This window comes from Petaurus breviceps, unplaced genomic scaffold (assembly GCF_028583685.1).
Source record: "Petaurus breviceps papuanus isolate PSGF00001 unplaced genomic scaffold, PetGlider_PUasm1.0 186, whole genome shotgun sequence".
Lineage (NCBI taxonomy): Eukaryota > Metazoa > Chordata > Mammalia > Diprotodontia > Petauridae > Petaurus > Petaurus breviceps.
Window position 1 is genome coordinate 20,515,350 of NW_027185798.1, and position 25,580 is coordinate 20,540,929.

The window sequence follows — 25,580 nt, forward strand, 5'->3', positions numbered from 1 at the left end:
CCATTCCACTTTTTGATGGCACTAATTATTAGAAAGTGTTCCTAGTTAATTTTTTTAAGCTTAAATCTGTCTCTCTGTCCACCTGTTGCTTCTAGTTTGGGGGTCAATCCCTGTTTCACATGACAGCCTTTTAAATACTTGAAGATTTGTTTCCAGTGTAAGTCTAGAACACCATTACCACTTGATATATGAGCATGCATGCGTGCATGCATGTGTGTGTGTCAGAGAGAGAGAGAGAGAGAGAGAGAGAGAGAAGGGTAACAGAGAGGGAAAGAGAGAGAGGAAGGGAGAGAGAAAAAGGAGAGAGAGGGAGGGAGGGAGGGAGAAAGAAGGGAAACAGAGAGGGAGAGAGAGAGAGGATGGGGGGGGAGAAAGGGGGGGGGGACTGGGGCAATAGAAGCTAAGTTTACCTCTTGTCATCTACTGAACAAACAATGCCCTCCTTAGCATTCAAACCTGCCCCACTCATAACTCCCAACTTTACAGGGTATGCATTGGTTTACCGAAGGCATAATGTTCAGAAATTGTAGGCATGGTCTGACCAGTTGAATATCCGTACATGGCCCAACATAGAGTGAGTTTTCAATCAGTGTTTCCCCAAGTGCTTTCTGCATGTTCAAGTCCTTGGGAGTTAGAAATGGGTGTAAGACACAAGCCCCTCCCTCTTCCCCCCAGAGTAGAATGATCTTTGGACTGGGGGGAAAGTAACAAAAATAATGGTCAGAGAACTCACACCCAAGATAAGTGAGATGGCAGGAGCCATCACATCCAGTATGAACATGGATGAATAGGATGGGTACAGGTGGTCATCTCTGAAATCTCTGGAGAGTAGGAGGAATGAGGCAGGACTAGAGAGAGTTAAATGTCTGGGTTTTCAAGGAGGAGAAAAAGGTGGATTCTCCAGTGTATAGGTTGATCAGCTTGGCTTCAATTCCTAGCAAAATTCTAGGACGTAGGTAGTGAGAATATAGAAAGGAAAACAGATTAGGGGAACCCCTTGGACATAGGGTCATTGATTTAGAGATGGAAGGCATCTTCAAGGTCATCTAATTCAACCTCCTTATTTTACAATTGAGAAAATTGAGCCTAGAGATTTTAGGCGATGTAGGAAAGGGGAAGGAAATAAGCGTGTATATAGCACCTACTGTATGCCAGACAATGTGCTAAGTGCTTTTTTTTTTCTACAAATTACAAACAAAATTACACATTTTTACAAAATATCTCATTTAATCCTCACAATAATGCTGTAAGGCAGGTACTATTATTCTCCCCATTTTACAGTTGAAGAAACTGAGGCAAACCATTTAAGTGACTTGTCCACAGTCACATAAGGAGTAAGTGGCAGAATCAGACTTTTAATTTAGCTCCTCCCACTAAAACTCCAGTACTTTTAGTATGATTGGATTCCAGCCACGCGTTTCACAAAGTTTTGTCCTTGTGGACAAGATGAAGAGATACAGGCTAGGTGATAGCCCAGTTAGGTGGATTCAGAGGCACTTATGGCATAATGAATCAAAAAATATCCCCTATGATACTGAACTTGGAGTCAAAAGACCCAGGAGGCAGCACTGGGAGAGTAGAAACTCTCTGATCTCTGGACCAGACCTGGACCAAACCCCAAGACCTGGGTTCAAATCCTGCTTCTGACACCACCTGTGTGATTTTGGTTCAATCATTTCAACTCTCTGGATGTCAGTTTCCTCCTTTGTGAAATGCGGTGCTCAGATGAGGTGGCCTCTGAACCTATTCCTAGCTCAAGAGCTGTCGTCTCAGATTTGAATCCTGCCTTAAACACTATCTGTATGCATTTGGACAAGCCACTTAGATTTGTTTTTTTCCCCTTGTTTCCTCATTGATAAAATTAGGATAAGGCAGTCACAGACATGATCTTTGGCTATGTAAACTTAGGCTGGTATAATAGAAGAAAGGGTGAGGTGCGAATTCTGCCATCTTTTGCCTTGATCAGAATACATGGAGAAAATTGTGTTCAGTTCCAGGCCAAACTTTTTAGGAAAGACATTGAAAAGCTAGAAGATGTCTAGAGAGAGTGACTGGGATGGTAAAAAGATTGAAAAGCATGTCATAGGAGGCTTGGGAAAGAGGAAAACAGAAGACACATTTATCACATGGAAGAGGGAAGTTTTTTGGATGCCAAAGGAGAACAAGTACAAAGTGCAATGTAAAGAATAGTGAACTTGGCATCATGGAGCTTCGAATTCAAATCCTGTCACTGATACCTTACTACCTCTGTGACCTTAGGTTACTTACTCCTGGTGGCCTCAGTTTCCTGATTCAAAAAAAGGAGGTGGGCACATCCAGCTCTAGATCTATGGGTCTCAGTTTCCTCATCTATAAAATGAAGACTAGGAAAAATTAGATGAGGTGACCTCTGACCTGTCTTTCAGTTCTTCATCTGTGATCTCATGATCTTATAAGTGGCAGGAGGAAGATTTCATTTCAGTGTCAGGGAAAACCTCCAACTAGTTGGAGCCGTCCAAATGGAAAGTCAGTTGTCCTGTGTGGGGAGGAGTAGGCAGTGAGTTCTCCATCTCTGGAAGCCCTCAAGCAGGAACTTCATGGTCACATATTGGGGTAGGATTTCTCAGCCTGGAGTTCATGGACCACGTGGATGACTGTGCATAGATTTCAGGAGGTTCATGAACATGAATGGGAAAAAAATTGCATCTTTAATTTTATTAGCTGACTCTAACTCTAACTGAAATTTAGCATTTCCTTCGATTATTTAAAAATATTATTTTGAGAAGGGGTCCATAGGCTTCACCAGATTGCCAAAGAGATCTAGGACCCACAAAAGTGCTAGGAATGCCTGTTGCAGAGGGAATATCTTTCCAGTTAGAACCCACGACCTACAAGGTTGCTCCTAACTCTGAGATCTGGGATTCTATAGTTCAGGAAGACAAGCTATATACTCCTTAAAAAGATAAGACAGGGAAGGCAGTGTGTGAGAAGTGTAAAATATGCCAAAGAATTCTGGGGGCCCAAACCTCCAGGGAAGACTTCATGGAGAAGGTGGGCCTTGAATCTGGGTTAGAAGGATAAGCCAGTGAAGGGGCAGGTGGAAGGAACTGGGTGGGCCAACACACAGAGCTGAGACTATTGTAGGCATGGTTGGGGACAGTTAATAGACCAGTCTTGCTGAATCTTGGGCTTCACCTATGGGAGAAGGAGAGATCACATTCAAATGATCACTTAGAAAGGTATAGTGTTAGTAGGAAGAATACTGAATTGAGGCTTACATTCTAATTCTAATTAAGGTCCCTTAACCCTGTAGACCTCAGTTTCCACTGTAAAATGGGGAGGTAAGTACCTCACAGGAATGGAGTGAAGATCAATAAGTCAAAAAAAAATGGGAAAGTGTTTTGAAAATAAAAGTCAAACATAAAGGCAACTGGAGGCTCTAGTGGGGGCTTCATGATTGTGTCCCCTCCTAGAAAGAATTAGAGGGAGGTCTTTGGGACTGTAAATGTCTAAATGGATGCCAGGTTCCAGTAAGCTGCCCTGTGTCTAAGGCCCAGGCTCTTCCTTCCTTCCTTCCTTCCTTTCTTCCTTCCTTCCTTCCTTCCTTCCTTCCTTCCTTCCTTCCTTCCTTCCTTCCTTCCTTCCTTCCTTCCTTCCTTCCTCCCTTCCTTCAGAATTGGGTGGCTTCCCTTTACTTCTGATACAGTTCTACCCACATGTCCAATCCAGTCCAATCCAGTCCAGCAAACATTTAAGTGTCTCCAAGGTGCTGTACTGAGCTAAGAAGAATACAAAGACAAAATTCAAGGACAAGTCCAAGGTTGTAAACTTGGAGACTCTAAATGGATGCTAATGCCCTCATGCAAAAGGGAAGAGTTTGGAGGAGAGATGAGAGAAGTTTTGGAGGTAGGTCTGAGGTGGTGATGGGACATTTGTAACATGGGGTATGTCTGCCAGCCAGCTGATAATACAGAAATGGAGAGAGACTGGGGGTAGATATAGATATATTGGGTGTCCCCAAAGTCTTAATGCAATTACATTAAAATTTTTGTGACATTTTATGTATAGATCTGGGACTTATCTACATAGAGACCCAGGGTGATAGATCTAAACACTGTGATCACTATAATTTACCCCAATCACCAGAATTGTGTAGGCACTTAAAGCATATTAAATGATGACTCTGAAAAGTTGTGATTTCATTAGTGTAGGAGCTTCTAGTGAAGAAAACTCCCCCTCAATCAATGCAGGTTGTCAACTTCTCTAAGGGACGCCTGGCCTTTTTATTTGAGCAGAAGGCTCCCAGAATACAGGATCATAGATTGATCCTATGGAAGGGGTCTTAGAGATCATTGTCCCCTCATTTTCTAAGTGAAAAACTGAAGTTCAAAGTGCCCAAAGTCGCACACGTAGCAATGATTTTTTTCTTCTTATTTTTTTTATTTATACAATAGTCATTGCCTCTTAACCCACCCTACCATTTAAATCCTCCTTTATAACAACAACAAAAAATTTCAAAACCAAATAAGTGACTGCAGTTGACTGTGTATGCCAGATTCCATACCCGTAGTCCTCTACCTCTACTGAGAGAGGGGAAGACATGGAAAAAGTAGTAACCATTTGAGCCAGGGCCTTTGATTTCAAATCATCATTCTTCCTCTATGCCACAGGACAGAGGATAGCCTATGGTCTACCCCAAACTCATTACGTTAAATTAAAAAACTTCTGAGATGAGAAATCTTTTGGGTTTCTGGTCTGCCTTTGGAATTTTTGTTGGCATAAGTCAATTTCGCAATAAATGACTAAATTCTCTGGATTTTATACCCAAGGTGCAGAAATGAGTACAAGTCCCCAAGGGTGACTCAGTGCCTTTTTCTTGTCCAGAAACTCCTTGCCTAAGGCTACTTTTCTCTCTTATATCAATCTGACCTTCACTAAAGTCTTCCCCCAAAGCCTCCTGGTAGTGTGGAGGTCATGTTGGGGTCCCAGAGGCCATGTTAGTGAACCATAAGTCATGGGAATAAACTCCTAAAAACCAAAGGTTTCAAGTATTGTCCAGTCTGTATGTCTGTGGTCCCACAACCAGCTTAGAAAAGTGGGAAAGTCTCATCACCAGATAGCTGGCCACCAGGGAATGGATATTTTCAGCCACAGGCATTCACAAAGAATGTAACAGGGTATAGAAGGATTATGATCTGAATCCATGAATGGGGGTATTCGAACTAATTTTGAAAGAAATTAGGGATTCCAAGGAATGGAGGTGAGAAGGGAGGGTATTCTAGATATTTGCAAAGGCAGAGACACAGTAAATGGGATGTTTTTTGCAAGACATAGCAATTTACATAGCAATCTACTCATCCTGGTGAAATCACAGATCTTTTAAGGATTGAAGGGCCCAAATCTCTCACAAACAAGTAACAAGGGGCAAGGAGCTGGTTGACGTTCTGGAGTTTCACCTCCACCCTTCTTGGACCCAACCCAAACAGCATCCAAGGCTTAGCAGCTAGTTTCAGTCTGTCTGTAGTCACATCTTATGCTCATACAGACAACCACGCATTTTCCCAGGACTGTCCTTCAAGGGATAGCCAAGCCCACATGTTCAGGCTGTCGAACATGCAGAGTAATTTTGGGGTGGGGGTGGTCCAGGTATTAGGATATACTTCCATGGGAAGGTGGCATTTGAGGGGAGTTTGCAGGAAATGAGAGATTCTAGGAGGCAGAAGTGAGGTGTGAATGCATTCCTTATGGGAGATGGAATGTCATTTAAGAGGAACAGCCCAGTTTGGCCGAAACATGGTCTGCCTATAGGAGGGTAATAAGCAATAAATCAGGAAAGGCAGACTGGCCTGAAGTGAGAGTGTGAAGGGATTTAGAAGCCAAACAGCAAAGTTTGTATTTTCTCCTGGAGGCAGAAGGGAGACATTGGAGTTTTTTGAGCCAGTGAATGACATCGTCAGGCCTGTACTTAGGAAAATTACTTTGGCTGTTGTGTGGAAGATGGATTAGAGGGAGGAGAAGAAGTAGGGAAACAGTTAGAAGGTGATCCTAATAGTCCAGACTAAGAGGTGAGGAATGTCTGAATGAGGATGGTGGCAATGGGTGTGGAGAGAAGAGACAGATGCAAGAGATATTGCAGAATCAATGACCTTTGTCATCTGATGGAAGGGAGAGACCTGTATCAGATTGCTTGCTGTCTTGGGGAAGGGGGAGAGGAGGGAGAGAGAAAAATTTGGAACTCAAAGTCTTACAAAAGTGTATGTTGAAAATTGGGGGAAAAATACTATTAAGTAGAAAAAAAAGATTGTGAACCTGGAAGACTGGAAGCATCGTGACGCCCTTGAGAGAAATAGGCAATTTTGGAAAGGGAGGGGAGGGTTTGGGTGGAACGGTAATGAGTATAATCATGATCATGGCGAGTTTGAGTTACCTGTTGGAATCCAGTTGTGGAGGTTGCCAAATGAATACACTTCTTATTTCTAAATGACAGACCAGAATGCCATTAGCCTTTGCAGGTTATGGCCCAGAAATATCACAGGCTATGGAGAAAGTTTTAGCAGATCTATATAAAATCTTCCCATCCTGTCAAATACTTTGAGGCCCTGCCTAGTAAAAAACGATTCTCGGGAGTGAGTGCCTAGAATCATCGTTCTCTTTGCTCCGGTTCTATGATAACCATGAAATGAAGGATAATATGAAGCCTGAGGGGGAAATTAGAGCTAGAAATGCAGGATGTCCAGACATGCTTTGGCAAGCAGGCAGAAATGATCTCAGTTTCTAACATGCAACAGAAGTTTTTTTTTAATCCCCTCCCTAGAGTTGGTACTTGTTTTTGTCTCAAATACAAAGCAGTTTGTTTAATCCTCTTCAGGTGCTCCCTTAAGCTAAGGGCTAGTAAGACATTGAAAGAGGCGAGCTCAAGCATTCCTGCGGCTGCCTTGATTGTCCAGTCTGGAGGGAGAATGGTTTCAACATGGCAGGAGCTGAGTTCTAGGTTTGACTCTGCCACTCTCTCTCTCTGTGCAGCTTAGGGTAAATTTGCTTCATCTCTCCTGGCCTCAGTCTTCTCGTCTGTACAACAGAGGTGATGATTTTTGTCATGCTTTATCTCACAGGATTATTTTGATTTTAGCAAAGGCAGGGCTGCTGATGTGTCTGAAGAAGGGCTCTGTAACATTGTGGGAGGTGGGTACATGTGAATATTTTGACTTGGGATCATAATCATAGAGCACCAGTCATGAGACTGCCACCCGTAGGGGTCAAGAACACAAAAAGGGGGTTAAGAACCCTTGAAGAAGATTCTGCACCTGCATCATATCTTAGCTCTGAGGCAATATTGATATGTGAGGTTAAAGTGCAGGACCCAAATAAAAGAACCCCAGGTCTGTTTAGAATGTGCTGACTGGAATAAGGCAGAGAAATATAATCATGGGCATTTTTCAAAGGGCAGGGCTTGCTGACAACTAATGACAGTTCTGTATTTATCCAATGATTGCTCACCTGCAGAAAGGGTGGGAAATCAGATTCATTATGGCAAAGAAATGAAATCAACTTTCTTCTTTGGAGGAGTTTTGCATGGAGGATGTGCCCAAATGAAGGTTTATTCTATTGAAATGAATTGGCCTCTTGGCAGAGCTGCACTAATTAGCCCTGGCTGCTTCTGAGTAGCCTTGTAAAGAGTTCCCCACTGTTGGCATCTCGGATTGTAGAGAAGAGTGTGAATAGAAAGGGCCTGGCAGTAATGTAGGAGATGATGCCCCTAAACAAGGGTGTGTTTTGACTTGCCCACAGTGGTGGTGATCTTAGAACTAGAACATATCAGAAATCAGCCAGCCCTCCTCCTGTCTGTTTGTAGATGAGAAGACTTAGGACCAGAAAGGAGAAGTAATTTTTCCAAGGTTGTATACCTGGTTAGCGTGAGTTGTGCCAAGCCATCCACATGCTCTGACCTGTGTCTCCATTAGCACATGGGTTGAATGAATACCCAACAATGGCTGAGGGCACACAGACTGTGTCAATGGAACCAGAGAAAGCTGACAATATGGAGCCCAAATCTGTAACCTGGCCCTCATTCACATCAATCCAATACAATACATTCCAACCTAATCCAACAAACATTTTTTTCAAATTAAATTTGAGTTATTTATATTTTCTCTCCCTCCCCCACAATGGAAAAAAGAAGGAAAGAAAAACATAATCCTTGTAAAATATGCATTTGCATGCAAAACTAATTTCCAAACTGAGCATGCTCAAAAATGTGTGTCTAATTTTGCATATTTAGTCCATTGACTCTCTTTTGGAAGGTGGGTACCATTCTTCATCATTGGTCCTCTGAAATAATGCTGATCACTGGGTTGATCAGAGTTCTTAAGTTCTTTAAAAGTATTCATTTTTACAATGCTGTTAGAGTATAAATTGTTCTGGTCTGTTCACTTCACTCTGCATCAGTTCACAATTCTACCCAGATTTCTCTGAAACTATTTCTTCATTTCTTTAGCGTAGTCATTCTTAAGGACAGTTGTGCTCTAGACCATAAACCATAGCCAAAGTCATAGACCATAATTTGTTCAGCCATTCCCCAAATGCTGGGCACTCTATAATTTCCAGTTCTTTCCTACTATAAAAAGAACTGCTATGAATATTTTTGTCTATATGGGACATTTTCCTTTTCCTTTGATCTCTTTGGGGCATAGGCCTACTAGTTGTATTGCTGGGTCAAAGATTATGTAGCTTAGCAACTTTGGGGGAATTTGGAATGATTAAGCCAATTCATACCTACACCAACATATGCATCATTGTAACTCCAATACGCATTTATTAATTGTTTACTGTGTGCAAAGGACTGTGCTAGGTGCTAGGAATATGACAAAACAAAAAAAAAATTCCTGCCCTCAAGGAGTTTGTGTTCTATTAGGAGGATGGAAGATGTAAAAAGATAAGTAGATGGGGTTTTGTTTGTTTGTTTTTTACTGGACTTGTGATTTCATTAGTGTAGGAGCTTCTGGTGAGAAAACTCCCTCTCAATCAATGCAAGTTGTCACCTTCTCTAAAACTTAGTCTTAAATGGAACTTGAGAGGGTAGGTGACTTGTCCAGGATCACACAGTTAGTCCATGCTAGAGGCAAGACTTAAACCTAGGTCTTCCTGAGGTGGGCTCTCTATCCACTTTCCCATGATGTCTCTTGAAAAGATAAGTACATCTATGGTCATTTGAGGAAGAGAAAGAGGCTCTAAACATATCGTTTCACTAGCCATTTGAGGCAGGCTGGTACTTCACACAATACAGGCAGATGAAAATATATCATTCAATTTAAAAAGGAGGACAATTCCTAGAAACTATTGAGTTTAGCTCCTCTCATGTCCAGGTCCTCAATCTTTTCCATCCAATAATCTTAGTAGAAGAAGTTGAGAGAATCTCTAAAGACCTGGGATGTCGTAGATGTGTTCCAAAATAGAAGCTGCTCCCCAAGACCCATGAAAAGGTTCTACAAGGCATGAAGGGGTTCTATAAGGCATGGGTCATTTTGTGCTCGGGGCTCATCTGACCACTGCTAGGTAAGAGGAAGTCTGTGGAGAGGCTCATCATACTCTGGAAACATCTCTCATCGTATCATGAGCTTCCTGTGAGACTTTTAGCTCTCATTCATATAGTGCTGTTTAAGGACTTCCCTCAAAACACCTCTGTGACAAAAGTCCCACAAGCTCTATTTCCCCCATTTTACAAATGAGAAAACTAAGGCCCAGAATCTAAACTAAAGTACTCACAAAACTGGGAAGTACAAGGAGTAGGGAGACAAAGTGAAGTCAGGAGACTTCCGTCTGTCTGTCTATACATCTCAGGAGGTATAACCTGTCTGTCTCCTAGGAATCAGGCAGAGCTGGGCACCATGGTATTCAGATTCCAAGCTCCAGGAGAGAGAGCCCTCCTGTTTGTATGAGCTTAAAGTCAAGGCTCTCCCTTCCATACTTGGGTTTCTTCTATCTGTATGCTTTTACACATTCTTCTAGAGGTGAATGATAATGATATATATGTGATCCCCAACGAGAATGATCCACCAAGTCTTACAGACAGAAGCAATCTGAGGGAGGTGGGAAGAAAGGAATAGAACAGGAAGCAGGATTGTCCTGAACAAGGTTGTTGTGAGGATCGATGAGTCAACGTAAAACCCTCAGTAGCCATAAAGTACCATACAAAGTCTAACTCGAAAGTGTAATAAAGAGAGGACAAAGTTCTAGGGAGTTTCGGGGTTCAGAAGGGAAAACCTTTCCTACTGTGTCTCCTGAGGTCTCCCTCTCCAGGTCTACTGTCCCCATGTCCCTTGCCTTGGATGATCCAGGAATGGGTGGGGAGGGGAAGAACTAGGAAAAGGGAGAGATCACTCAGGACTAGCATACTTGGGAAGACCTTCCTGAAGAAGGCAGGTACCTTGAAGACAGTGACTTTTTTAAAACAAACATTTTATCCCCAGTGCCTAATATAGTGCCGTATATGTAGCAAGCATTTAATAAATGTTTGTATAATTGAATCAAATTGTAGCTACTTCAGCCTACTGTTAAAGAGTCAGTGGGGATTAGAGATGCCAGAACTTTGTAGCTACTCAGAACAAAACCAGAAAGCAATAAATGGCTCTCCTTGATACCTTCTGCCCCAGTTCAAAAGGGGGGTATGAAATGGTGGAGAAGCAGTGGATGGGGGATAGGGAACATTAGGTAACTACAGTTGGTTGTCAATAGACTTTTAAAGGTCCAGAAGAATACGTTACATGGCACACCAGAAGAACACCAGTCATATATACATTTTTCCATCTATCTTCTCCTAGGATCAATGTATAAAATCTAAAACATCATACATCCTAGGGATATAGGATCATCCACTAAACAGATACTCATTGAATGCCCACTACCATGTGCAAGGCACCATGGGTAATATCAAGAAGAATAAGGCATAGTTCCTGGCCTCATAGAGGTAATAGTCTAATAGGAGAAATAAGACAGGTAAACAAATAATCAGTAGGTTGGGCCAGATTGGGCCAGGTTAAGGATTTTACATGTCATCCTATAGGCAACAGGGAGCAAGCAAAGATTCTCAAGCAGGGGAATGATACAGAATAGGATTTAAGAGACCAGGTTCAAGTCCCATCTCCAACCTTTGTTACCTGGATATCCATAAGCAAGTCCCTTAATGTTTCAAATACTCAATTTCACCATCTATGAAATGAGGATCTTAACATTTGCAGGAGATTGGTATGAGAATGAAATGAGGCAATGTGAAACACACTGTAGCCATAAAGGATCGTACAAAGGCCACTGTGAAAGTGTAATAACAAAGTTTCAAAGTTGCGGGGAGTTTCAAGGCTCTGAAGGGAAACCCTTTCCCAGGATGTCTCCTGGCTCACCTCCCTGGTTTTGTTGACTATTTATCTATGCTATATTTATCTCCTATTACAATTATTCTGATTATGTTGGCAGGAAGATGATGGGTTGGGCCAGTTTATTGCAGATGAGCCTGAGCTGTCATTTGAGGGAGAAGGGGAGAAGGCTCTAAGTGAATGGAAGGGATCTGGTTTTCATAGGAAACTTTACATGGAGGTTTAGGATTGGGGGAATGAGGACCAGGGGCAGGGAGCAGCAAGAAGGCCTGCATGGCCACCTCACCTGGGGTGGACTTCAATCAAGTTACAAAAATAGAAGCAGGGACCCACAGGCTATTAGAGGTTGTGCTGGCGCCATTTGAGTATTCGACTGTGACATTTGATATCTCAGCTGAAATGTTAGTTATTTAATGTAGAGATATATCCTTGACGTAGGTCATAGACAGGCAAGGGGACCTAGTAGCTCCAACAACACTGAGAGAAAACGACACAAGATTAGGGCTCAATTATAAAACAAAATGATCAAAATGTCAGTTAGTTGTGGCTCATACTATAACCTTAACTTGGATGGCAAGTAGGCAGTAAAAACATCCCTAGCAGCCAGAGATATGAAATAATTGTCCTTTCCTGACTCTCCTCTAATCATAAAGAAATGAAATCAGCATCACCTTGTCTTAGCTGGTGGTCTGAGAGCTAGATTAAGTGATTTGTCCACAGGCTAAGAAATACATATGCCTTAGATGTAGAAGGTCATTAAATGAGCTCACAAATGAAAAAGGGAACCAGAAGTGAAAGAACAACAGAACCGAATTCTGTGGAAATTATGACAAACCTTAGGCCCAAAGAGATAGGAGAAGGCGCCTCCCTCCCTTCTTGGCAGAGGGGGTGAAGGGTATGGGTGTGGAACTCTGTACATGCTGTCAGCCTTTTTCAATCTATTGGTTAGTTTCACTGAATTGTTTTTCCCTTCTTTTTTTTTTTTTAAAGTTGGGTTAAGGCCAAAGTTTTGCTTTAGAAGCAGTGGGACTGTGAACTTGTCACATAAACCTTTCTGGCTTTAGTTTCCTTATCTGTAAAATGGAGATGGTGAACATAGTTTGTTAAACCTCTAACTGAGGTTGCTGGGGTTTTTTGTTTTGCCATTTTCCTGCTGCCATAGTAGTCTGATGAAACCTACTGACTTCATCTGAGAATGTTTTCAAATAATCAAAAGAAATGCTAAGTTTCAGTTAGAGGTTAGGGAAAATAAGGATGTATTTTTTTCCCCATGTAAGTTCACCATGCCCTAAAAATCTTTCCATGGACCCCTTAAGAATCTCTACTGTACAATTTGGAACTATGCCCAAAGGTCTATAAAATGATACATACTCTTTGACCTAGCAATACCCCTACTAGGTCTGTATCCCAAAAGATATTAAAAAAAACCCACAAAGGACAAGGACTCATATGTACAAACATATTTATAGCAGCTCTTTTCTGGTGGCAGAGAATTGGAAATTGAGGGGATGCCCATCAGTTGGGGAATGGTTGAACAAGTTGTGATTTGTGATTATGATGAAATACTATTGTACTACAAGAAATGATGAGCAGGATGCTCTCAGGAAAAAAAACCTGGAAAGACTTGCATGAGCTGAGATGCAAAGTGAAATGTACTGTGTACTAAGTAACAGCAAAATTGTAAGATGATCACCTGTGCATGACTTAGCTATTCTCAACTATACAATGATCCAAGACAACTCTGAAGGACCCTAGACAAAAAGTACTATCCCTCCCCAGAGAAAGAACTGATGGTGTCTGAATACACATTGAAACATACTTTTTTTACTTGCTTTATTTTTTCCTGAGGGTTTTTTTTTTGGTCTTTGTTTTTTTTCACAGTATGACTAATATGGAAATGTTTTGCATGACTACACATGTATAACCTATATTGAATTGCTTGCCTTCTCAATAAGGGGGGTTGAGGAGGGAGGAAGGGAGAGAATTTGGAACTCAGAGTTTTAAAAATGAATGTTAAAAATTGTTTTTACATGAAACTGGGGGGAATTTATAAAATATTAAATAAGTTCAGAGAAAATAAAGGAAACAAAAAGCAAAAAATAAAAATGAAAAAAAAATAGAATGAAAAAACCCTCCTATGCCTAAGTATAAAAAAAGAATCCCTGCTCTAAGCATTATATAAATAGGCTATTATTAATACTAGTTTATGAATTGAAAGGGGTTTTCTGAAATCCTGTTGCTCACCCCATTCTGTCTTCAGACCTGTAGCCCAACTCAGATGCACTACCTGATTCCGTCCACAGCTAGCTATGACTTTAAGGTCCCCAAGTCATCATATAATGTGAGCCCCTGAACACCTCCCTCCCTGTCCCACCTATCCAACAGAGGCTCCTCTATCTACTGTCATAGCTGGTATTCTAGGTAACCTTCCACACTAGAATATGTTTTCCTTGAAAGATATAATGCAATCTCAACAAAGCCTATGTATGCTGGTTTAAAACCTTAGAGAGTTTTAAAAACTTAGTCCCCAAAGACATTAGATTAGCTGAAAGTCCTTGGCTGCCTGCTGGTTTATAACAGGCCACAAGTCTAAAGTTCGAGAGGGCTTAGGCTTCTCCCTCTCTCTGCTAGTGGTTGACATCTCAATCCTCCCTCCAGCCTGGGATCAGCCCTGTCTTTGACTCCACCCTGCTGCATAGTAGAGATAGGAATGCAGGCTACAGGGCTTGCCCAGCTATCCTGGGGGAAAATACATGGGCTTTGGAACTCCATCACTGGCTGGCTTTGGCAACCTCACAGGGAAAATGGAAACTGCCACTTAGTAGGTGAAAATGGCAACGTACCGTGTGCCCCCAACTCTCCTATCAAGGGTGTTGGCTCCAGAAGCCCTCCAAGGAGGGTTATGGGCTTAAGAAGAGGGAGCAGAGAGAGTAGCAGTGGGGTCCATTGCTTTCTAGAGTGTAACGGGGGTACCATAACCTGGAGTAAAGCCGAAGTTAACCAGGATGGTGCCAGATGCCGCCAGGGGTTTTGCCTGAAAGCTTTTTGAGAGCAAGACTAAAGTAAAGGAAAGAGAAGTGTATGGGAATCTCTCTAACCTTCAATTTTCTCATCTATAAATTGGGGGGAATCTTAGATCAAGAAGGGACCTCAGAGACCATCTAATACAACTGTTTCCTTTCTAAAAAAATGTAGAAACGGAGTTATAGGGAAATGAATGGACTTGCCCAGAGTCACAGTAGGCAGTAACTCTTAAAGGCAGGATTTGAACCCAGGTTCTCCTGACTCCAGAGCCAATGATCATTTTACTTTTATGGCTGTTAGCCTGGGTGCCTGCTATGATTCCTCTGTTTCTAATCTAATGTAGATCACAAAGGTCTAAACAGAGCATGATTTTTTCAGCTCTGTGTTTTGCTATGTTATACTTATATCCATTTTGTTGTTCTAACTCATCATTATCCCATTTGAGATTTTCTTGACAAGGATCCAAGGATCATGTCTTTCTTCAGCTAATTTTACAAATGAGGAAATTGAGGCAGAGTTAAGTGACTTGCCCAGGGTCACACAGCTACTAAGTGTCTGAGGCCAGAATTGAACTCAGGAAGATGAGTCTTTCTGACTCCATACCCAGCACTCTACTGTATCATCTAGCTGCCCTAATTAATTATCCATATTAATTTATTATCCATAGGGCACAAAAATGTAATTTTTTTTCCCTAACCCAGTACTGTTCTCTATGTGTACCAGAGTTGGGGAAACTTGGTGTACATCCCATCTCTGGCACTTCCTAGCTGGAGTGACCCAGGTGAGTCATTTCAATTCAATTCAATAAACATTTCACCTCTCTGAAGCTCAGTTTCCCCACCTGTAAAAACAAGGATAATAATACTTGCAGCACCTCCATCCCAGGATTGCCAGGAGGCTGAAATGAGATGGTCTATAAAGCATTTGCAAGCATTCAAGTACTTACCATTGTTGTCTCAGAGTTCCCATCTTCTAGCTCTCCATTTTAAGCCATTTCTTATTCCAGCTCATCACATGGTCCTTTGGCCTTTCTTCTTTACATTCTCTGGAAGGACCCCTTCCATCAAATTCACTTCATCAGGGAAGGAAGGGAAGACATCTAAAGTGGCTGAGCTTACCAGCTGAAATTGAGCTTCCCTCCCATTTTTAAACTTAAATACACCTCCTCCTCATTTCTCCTCTTGTTGATTCTCATCCTCAATCAATAAAATTCTAGAGGGTAAGAACTCTAGTCTCAATCAGAAACTAAAAGTTCTGCCATTCTACAGAGAAATCTTCCAAATTTCAGATATTTACTGTATTAGAACAACCTAAAAACTTTAAAAAATAATTTTTGAAACTTTTAAATTAAAATTTGGGATTCACATTGGGTTGAAAGTGGCAGATTTTACTTTATCCCTATATGGCAAGCCTGGGTACTTTCCTGAGGCTTCCCAGTGAACATGTGGCTTGTCCTCTGGTGCTAATTTCACCTCTCTGTTGCCCCCTCTCCCCAAAGACATGCACCAAATCTTTTCTCCTTTTTCTATATGTTCTTGAAACAGGACCTTGTTGCTGTAAAGTTGTGAGGATATCCAAGAACTGGAGAAGGAGAGTTCTCATTCCAGTTGGCTGCAAATGGACATGAGCACCATCTGCTAAACACCAGGATGGAGACCACCCCACTGAATTCTAAGAAAGGGCAGTCAGCCTGCAAAGATGGAGAAGACTGCCAAGAAAATGGCATTCTGCAGAAGGGACTCACTGGCCCAGGGGACAAGGCGGGGGCAGGACAAATCTCAAATGGGTATTCGGCTGTTGAGAGCGCGGGCACAGAAGGGGACGCCCCAAGCACCATCCCAGCCGACAACGCCACCCTAAGTGCCGAGGGTCAGCAAGGGGAGCGGGAGACCTGGACCAAAAAGATGGACTTCCTTCTCTCGGTCATTGGCTATGCTGTGGACCTTGGCAATGTGTGGCGCTTCCCATATATATGCTACCAGAATGGAGGAGGTCAGCACTGGGAGGGGTAATGTGCAGTTATGTGCATGAGGATCTTGGTGAAGCTGAGTCTTTTCTGAATTAGGACTTTTCTTGTTGGGATAATCTAAAATGTCTTAAGAAGTGAAAGAGGGGGCGGCTCAGGGGCGCAGTGAGTAAAGCACCGGCCCTGGAGTCAGGAGGACCCGAGTTCGGTTCCAGCCTCAGACACTTAACACCCACACAAAAAAACTAGCCATGTAACCTTGAGCAAGTTACTTAACCCCAACTGCCCTCCAAAAGGCAAAAAAAAAAAGTGAATGAGGGTCCAGGGATAATATGGTGCACATTTGTATCATATATTATTAAATGCTTCCTCACAACAGCCTTGTAAAGTAGGTAGTTCAAGGGACTGCTGTTTCCATTTTGCAGATAGAGAAACTGAGACTCAAAGAGATAAAGGTTACTCAACAATACACATCTAGCAATTGATGGTGCTGGGATTTGAACTCAGGACCCTTACACCTGTACCATATTGTTATTTCAATTGGGAACTAAAACTCAGACTTTCTGAACTGTCTGTTAATTCTGTTAAAGGACAGATCACTTAAGAGACATTGTGTTTGAACAAAAGTTTCAAGCAAGTCTGAAGATTAGTTTGATAGTCTCTTTGGGAATCCTCCAGAACAGGGAGCTGCCAGGGTTGAGGGAAGTCTGAAGCCAAAGGACTGTGTCCAGCCCTGTCAAATCAAGGGAAGAGGCATTTAATGAGCATCTCTGTGCTGGGCACTGTTCTGAGGACTAGGGATAAAAAGGAAGGAAGGCAAAAGAGTCTAATAGCAGAGACATTATGTAAGTACCAACAAAATATATCCAGATAAACTGGAGATAATCTCAGAGCTAAGGCACTAGACCACATGAGACAGAAGGCAGAAAGACACAAACTATGCCTTCACTCCAGCACCTAACATAAGTGCACATAGCAGGCACTTAAGAAATGTTTGCTGAATGAATTACTAGCCCCCACTCCCAGTCTGGACTGGAACAATATAGAGCCTGTGGATGGACAGAAGTGAATGTTCATTTGTCCCTGTTCTTCCCACTGTTTGTGACTGGGAAGAGTGAAGAGACAAAAGCCATCAGTTTGTCTTCTTCCTTTTCTGGAGCTCTGGTGATAGGCTCAGAGTCAGAAAATGAGGCTTAGCGGGAATCTGCCCATCTGTAATGAGTTTGCATTTCATCCTATAGGCAATAGGGAGCAACGGAAGATTCTGGAGCAGGAAGAGTGCTATGAAATAGGATTTGGAAGATGTGGGTTCAAATCCCACTTGGATCCACCCTGCCTCTTCACTTCCCTCCCATGACCCTCTTAGTGACATTGGCTGTTTCCTGGATTTTGCCAGAAACACTTCAACTGCCATGCAGAAAGATGTGTAGGGCAGTTTAGGAAGAATCCTGGAAGCCCAGAAGCACTGACTTAGGAGGAGAACCAACTTCTCTTTGTCCCAGAGGGAGCTTACCTTTGGCTAGGGTTTTGATAGAAAGGGGTGGGTCTCTTGTGGGTTTTCCCGCCACTCTTTCCATTCAGGAAAGATTTGGAGAGGAAAGATGCTGTGGAAATACAAGGTAATTCTCCTTATTCATTCTTATGCCAGATTCTCAAAATGTGGCTACCAAGATAATCTTAGGTTCCTATCACCCTCTTCCTCTGAAAGGATCAATGCATTTTTTTTCATTTTTCAAATGCTTTATTAACTTCTGATTTACATCACTTATTTCTGCCAGATTTTGAGTTACAAATTTTCTCCCCATTTTTCCCCTACCGACCGCCCGAAAATAGCAATCCCACAGGATATCCCCTCCTCCAATCTGCTTTCTCCCATATCTTCTCCCATACACCCTTTGACTTTTCCAGTAGGGCATGGTGGATCTCTATGCCCCAGTGTCTGTATATCTTATTTCCCAATTACATGTAAAATAGTATTAATAATAGTATATATATATATATATATATATATATATATATTTAAACATTTGATTTTAAAATTTTGAATTCCAGATTCATTCCCTTCCTCCCTTGTCACCCACCCTTACTGGGAAGATAAGCAGTTCAGTATAGCTTGTACATGTGTAGCTAATGCAAAACATTAACATAGTAGATATGTTGTAAAAGACTGACTATATTTCCCTCCCTCCTATCCCATCTCCCACTTGTTCTATTCTCTACTTTGATCCTGTCCCTTTTCAAAATTGGGTGCTTCCAACTTCCCTTCCCCCAGCCTGCCCTCCCTTCCATCATCCCCCCTCTCATCCCCCTCCCCCCTACTCTCCTGTAGGGTGAGATACCCTATTTAGTGTGCATTTCATTCCCTCCCCAAACCAAATTCAATGAGAATAAGATTAACCCATTCCCTTTTGCCTTCCTATTCTTCCCTTCCATTGTAACCATTTTCCCTTGCCTCTTCTATATGAGATAAGTTACCCCATTCTGTCTCTCCCTATCTCCTCTCATATTCCTCTCTCACCTCTTAATTTCACCTTTTAAATATCATCCCTTCCTATTAAATTGGTCCTGTGCCCTCTATCTCTGTATACCTGTATACATATATACACACATTCACATATGTATTCATATGGACATATGCCCTCCAATATATATATATTTCTATTCCCTTCAACTATTTTCATACTGAGAAAAGTTTCATCAGTTACAATTATCATTTTTCCATGTAGGAATGTTAATAGTTCAACTTTGATAAGTTTCTTATGATTTCTTTTCCCTGTTTACCTTCTCATGCTTCTTGTATCTGAATGTCAAATTTTCTATTCAACTCTGGTTTTTTCATCAAGAATGCTTGAAAGTCCTCTATTCCACTGAATGACCATATTTTCCCCTGAAACATGATACTCAGTTTTGGTGGATAGGTGATTCTTGGTTTTAATCCCAGCTCCTTTGCTGTCCAGAATATCATATTCCAAGACCTTTGATCCCTCAGTGTAGAAGCTCCTGGGTTATCCTGATTGTGTTTCCACAATATTCAAATTGTTTCTTCCTGACTGCTTGTAATATTCTCTCCTTGATCTGGGAATTTCAGAACCTGGCTCTAATATTCCTAGGAGTTTTCTTTTTGGGATCTTTTTCAGGAGGTGATCAGTGGATTCTTTCAATCTCTATTTTGCCCTCTGGTTCTAAAACATCAGGGCAGTTTTCCTTGAGAATTTCTTGGAGGATGATTTCTAGGTTCTTTATTTGATCATGGCTTTCAGGTAGTCCAATAATTTTAAAATTCTCTCTCCTGGATCTATTTTCCAGGTCAGTGTTTTTCCCAGTGAGATATATCACATTGCTTTCTATTCTTTCATTTGTTTGGATCTGTTTAACAGCATCTTGATTTCTCATAAAATCATTAGCTTCCATTTGCTCCAATCTAATTCTGAAGGAACGATTCTCCTCAGTGAGATTTTGAGATTCTTTTTCCATTTGGCAAATTTGGCTTTTTAAGGCATTCTTCTCCTCATTGTCTTTTTGAGCCTCTTTTGCCATTTGAGTTAGTCTATTTTTTAAGGTATGATTTTCCTCAGTCAGGCTAGTGACTCATTTCATAATTTTCTTGCATTGTTCTCATTTCTCTTCCCAATTTTTCCTCTATTTCTTTTATCTGCTTCTTAAGGTCCTCTACGGCCTGTAACCAGCTCATATTTTCCTTTGAAGCTTTTGGTGTAGGAGTTCTGACTTCACTGTCTTCCTCCTCTTCCATGCTTTGCTCCTTTTTGTCCCCAAAATAGAAGTCTAATGTTGGATTCTTCTGTTTGCTTTCCTTCCTTTGCCTGGTCATGTTGCCACTCAATTACTTGACTTTTGGGCTTTTTGCCACAGTAGGACTCTGCTACCAGACAGGGGAGCTTTGTACCAAATGCTGGGGTTTTCTCAGCTGTTGGAGGTATTAGTTGGGTGCCCAACCTCCACACACTCTGGCAAGCTGGTCGCACACCCCAGGACCTTCACCCTAGACCACAATTCAGGTCCAAGCAGGTTAAAGCAAGAGCAATTACCCCTCAGACTGGTTGCTTGGTCCCCCTGTAGTCTGCAGGCCAGGAGCTGAAGCTGCCACATGGCGGGGGCTCTGCCTGCAGCCCTCAGCAGCTTCTTGCCCTTGGTGCAAAAGCCTATGTACTCCCAACTACTGGGTCCCAAAGTCCATGCTGCACTGACCTCTCACTTTGTCCTTAGCATCTGTGTGTTGATAATTCTGGACCGCCACAGATGCTGGAGATCTGGAGTCCCTCCAGCTGGGGGCTGGTCAGGCCCACCCTGGGGCTAAAACCTTGGCATGGAGCTGGGCTTGGCTCCCAGAGTGCTGTGCTGGCTGCTTCCTGCCGGCCTGCCAGGCTGTCCTCAGAGGGAGGTTAGCTTCTCTGTGTCATTTTGTGGGTTCTGTAGCTTCAAAGTTTGTTCAGAGTCCCCTTTTACATGGATTGGAGGTGGTGAGATCGGGAGCCATGTGGAGGTCCTGTTTCTGCTCTGCCATCTTGACTATTTCCGGATGGGGCATCTGTCCTTGTCCTTCATTCTTCAGAAGCTGTGTCCAGGTCCATGTCCTCCAACATAACCAAACTAGATGGAGAACCTGACAGCGTCAGGCTGAGTACAGGACAGCCCTCAGCCTCCTAGTTGTCTGACCTGAGGGGTCAGGCCCCCCTAAAACACCTCCAAGGTACTTGGAGAGCAAAAGGGAAAAGAACTTGAGATTAGCAAAGTTTCCCGGTATCAGTGAACCATAAAAATGATGAGATCAGGGGCTAGGGGTGCTCGAGACCCCCAAATACCAACACCCCGGGTTCTGCCCAATGAATTCGACTGACATCTTCTCTCAGCCAAAGAAAAGCAAAGTTTACTAGAGATTTGCCTTAATGGGTAGACTCTTAAAGAGCCTCTGTATCTGTAACACTTGTATTGGACAACAGGGCCAGGATAATCTGACAGAGTAAGTCTGCACTAGATAATCTGCACTAGATAATTCTCAGGTGCTCTCCAATGCATTTTTTTTTTAATGAAAGAGAAAACCATTCATAAAAATCACCACTGGCCCAGCCCTCCCTATCAAACTTAGGGCAAAGGTGAAGTCTCTCTGTAATGCCTGAACAATTCCCTTTCCAATTCAGCAGCTGCTTGTTCTGTGGGTCTATATTGTACTGTCCTTGTGGATATATATGTGTACATATACATACACACACACATATGTATGTATATACAGTCACTGCTGTGGGGTGGGTCTCGGCTGATACAATGGAAACCAGGAAATACAGTCAAATATTGAGCATGGCAGGGCTATGGAATTGGGGTGGAAGCACGTCTGAAATCCACAGATATGTGAACTTGGAATTTAAGAACTGGAAGTCACCTTAGAGGTTGTCTAATCCAACACCTTCATTTCAGACCTGGGTTCAATTCTGGCTGTGTCATTAACTTTATGCCTGCAGTCTATTTGGCATTTGTGACTTCCGAATTCCTAAAGTGCAAAATTTCACTCTTATTATCCAGTGAAGTGATAAAGTCAGAGATGTCATTCCTTCTCCTTCTCCTTGCTTACAGGGGCCTTCCTTATACCCTACACCATCATGGCCATTTTTGGTGGGATTCCTCTCTTCTATATGGAGCTAGCTCTGGGTCAATATCACCGAAATGGCTGTATTTCAATATGGAAGAAAATTTGCCCCATTTTTAAAGGTAAGTGGGTTGTTGCTGGTGGTCCTAGGGGCAGTGGAAGAAGATTTTTTTCCCCCTTAGTGTGGGTGGTAATAGAAATAAAATCTGAGGCTAGAAGAGACTCTGTTTTGGGGTAAGCAGGCATCTCTCCATGGTGACATAATTGTTTGCAGATAGGCCTCCAATGCCCCCTTTGACTGTCCCACTGCTTACAGCGATCCTGGGATTGTTGGAATCTCATCAGTGTGAATTATAAGGACCTAGAAGAAGAATGTCAGGATCTTGATATCTTGGGATGCTTTGTCTTTTCCTTTGTAACCCCTGGGTCTAGCACAGTGGCTTGTATAGTAGGCACTAAATAAATGTTTGTTGGGTGGAATCGATATTTACATGGCAGCTGAAGGTTTACAAAGTGCTTTTCTCTATTAACTTACTCCCTCCACTAGTTGCCCCTCTTTATGAGATATTTGTCCATGTCTTTCTGGAAATCACCCAAGATGGTGCTAACCAATGCCCAGGGGCCTCCCTCTTGGTCTTTTGATATTTCCAAGGAGCATCAGGAGCGCCCTGGGGCCATTCATCTCCTTGGCTGGCCTTGAGCACCCTTGTTCTTTAATATTGACTTTGCCGAGACCCCTCTCTTTGACCACCCAGGGATTGGCTTTGCCATTTGCGTCATTGCCTTTTACATTGCCTCCTACTACAACACCATCATGGCCTGGGCTCTCTACTACCTCATCTCTTCCTTCACGAGTCAACTACCCTGGACCAGCTGCAGGAACCCCTGGAACACAGAGAATTGTACCAACTACTTCTCAGAAGGCAACGTCACCTGGACCTCCTACTCCATATCACCTGCGGAAGAATTTTATACGTAAGTGCATGTAAGTGATCTTTGTTGGGGGGCAAGCCATCCTCCTGAGACTTGCATTCTTAGGGATCAGGTAGGGACTCTTCACTCCTCCTCCACTGAGCTCTCTAAGTATTATAGGGATGGAAGCATGGGTATGGTAGGGTTGGCCTGAGGCAAGACTGAAATAGCATTCCCCTCACTCCAGTGTCCTCCCTCTGTGTGCCTGAAGAATTCCTATTGTCCTAACCAAATCTCTGTTCCAAACCTTTCTTCCTCCATCAAAACTCCCATTTTCTTTTCCACCCTTCCCTCTGCTGTCTGGAAGAAAATGTGAAAAGCTAATTCATACAAAGAAGATGGCTGTTTGTAGCTTAAAGATACCTTCCCCAGGTATCTGGGGGAGGTAGTGTATTAACCCAAAGGCATTATACTTTAAGAGTACAATTTCTGGGACAAGAGATTTCTGGGGTGGCAGTGAGGCTTCCCAATGCACCTTAAGTCACAGCACATCAGTGACTTAATATTACACCTTTCTATGAAGTTGGCCCTGGGGTATAGCTACCAGGTGCTGAGAAGGAAAGAAAGAGAGGACAGAAAGTTCATCTGTCAGTTTTATTCTTTTTCCAGGTGATGGTTAATTGAGTCTGCTATTCCATCCTGAGAAACATAGGCAAAGTCAACCTGTGTTCCTCTGGAAGCCTGATGACAAATCAAATCTGGAGTCCTTTAAGTGCACCGTGACATAGTGGACATCCTTTTTTTTCCTCTTGGAATAACCTCAGAACCACACACGCACACACACGCACACACACACACACACACATTGTTCATTCACTTTCAGTTGTGTCCAACTCTTTGTGACCCCCTTTGGGGTTTTCTTGGCAAAGATATTAGGGTGGTTTGCCATTTCCTTCTGTGTGTGTATACTATACATGTGTGTGTCTGTGTCTTATATGTGTATATATTCACATAACATATGTATATATATGAATATATATGTCACAGAATGAAATTATTTCCTTCTATTTCTCTAATGGTCTTTCTGTCTCATTGCAGGCGCCATGTCTTACAGGTCCACCAGTCTAAGGGACTAGATGATGTGGGGGGCATTAGCTGGCAATTGGCCCTCTGCACAATGTCGATCTTCACTATTGTCTACTTTAGCATCTGGAAAGGGGTCAAAACATCTGGAAAGGTGAGGAAGAAAGCAGTACTCTTTTGCTTAGTGATCTATTTCTTGTGAAACGCATGCTGCCCTAGAGAATCCTCAAACCCTAAGTCCAGTGGTCTTGCTACCCAAGGACAGCAAGATCCAGGGGACAGATAGAAATTTTTACTGAAAACCAAAAAGCATTACACAGTGTTCAGAGTCCACACAGCAAATCTAAAACCAAGAAATTATCTCAAGCTCAGTAACCATCACTGCCATTCTCCAATGCCCCACTGATGTCACTGAGCAAAAGGGGTAGAATCTCCACCCACAGAGGTGTTTAAAGATGGAAGAGATGTCTGTCTCTCCAGGATGGCTGCAGTGCCATCCTGCTTTCTCTCTAACTCTCTTCTCCCTTGCAGGTGGTCTGGGTGACAGCTACGTTCCCTTATATTATCCTGTCCATCCTGCTCGTAAGGGGTGCCACACTTCCAGGAGCCTGGAGGGGTGTTCTTTTCTACCTAAAACCCAATTGGCAGAAGCTCCTTGAAACTGGGGTAAGACAATAAAAATAGCAAAGAGGGAGGAGAGGAAAAATTGAGGACTTTACTTGCCAGTCTGTCATTTCATTGATGAGAGGTCCACTTCCTCTGAATAAGTCCATATGGGCCAGTATGTGAACACTAGGGAACCTGGAATGGGAAGGGGGGAAAGTGATGTTTGAAGCTCCAGGAAAGGTGGGATTGAGAGCTGTAGTTGAGGTGATTCGTCTGGATGTCAGGGACAATTGTCACAAGCAGCCTTCACTGGACACATTCGTGGCTCCCCTGTGGAACCTTCTGAGACAATATTCCACTGGTCTCATTGGATTTGGGTTTTGTGAAGAAGCACGTCAGTGCTGGCCTCCCCATCCTGGTCTCTCATCTCATCAGTTCTCCCCCTTGTTGTATTTCAGGTCTGGGTTGATGCCGCAGCACAGATTTTCTTCTCGTTGGGTCCTGGCTTTGGTGTCTTACTAGCCTATGCTAGCTATAACAAATTCAATAACAATTGTTACCAGTGAGTATCTTGGAATGGTGGGTGTTTCACCATTGTAAAAGCATCTTACCATTCTGTGAGGGCATGAAGTTGATGAAGACTTCTAGAAAGGACTTGTGCCCTCAGCACAGGCATGGCCTGAGCAATGACAGTAGCACTTCTAAGGGTGTTTAGAGCTAGAATTCTTGCCCTCCCCATTACCTTACAAGGTGGCAGCCTACATCAGTAGAGGGAGTTTCCTCACCTGGGAGTTCCCTATACCAAAATCCCAGTTGAGTCCCCATCCCAGTGTTTCTTCTACTTCTGTCTCTGGCTGGCTGAACTATCAAGCAGAATCAGGCCAGCCAACATGATAAAACCACCAACTGAAACTCTCATGGGGTAGTTGTGTCTCAGGCAGCCGGTGATCTATATGGAAAAGAGGGGCAAGGAGAAGGTCTCATCGACTGCATTTTTATGTGAATCTATCATCATGGGTGAATCTCAACAGAACAAAATTCATGC

General features: G+C 42.7%; 1 protein-coding gene across 3 annotated transcripts in view; it reads left to right on the forward strand.

The window, feature by feature from the left end:
• The window catches only part of SLC6A4 (solute carrier family 6 member 4), a 62,756-nt gene that overhangs the window by 9,462 nt on the left and 27,714 nt on the right, over positions 1 to 25,580 (forward strand). For 2 of the 3 annotated variants that reach the window (XM_069089735.1, XM_069089737.1), the window contains exons 2-7: positions 15,914 to 16,361; positions 21,922 to 22,056; positions 22,690 to 22,909; positions 23,945 to 24,083; positions 24,461 to 24,595; positions 24,994 to 25,097. In XM_069089735.1, the coding sequence (XP_068945836.1) occupies positions 16,019 to 16,361; positions 21,922 to 22,056; positions 22,690 to 22,909; positions 23,945 to 24,083; positions 24,461 to 24,595; positions 24,994 to 25,097 (1,076 nt within the window). In that variant the 5' untranslated portion in view covers positions 15,914 to 16,018. Of the gene's footprint in view, positions 1 to 6,947; positions 7,061 to 15,913; positions 16,362 to 21,921; positions 22,057 to 22,689; positions 22,910 to 23,944; positions 24,084 to 24,460; positions 24,596 to 24,993; positions 25,098 to 25,580 lie in introns of those variants that run through there. The other variant, XM_069089736.1, reaches the window with a different exon arrangement.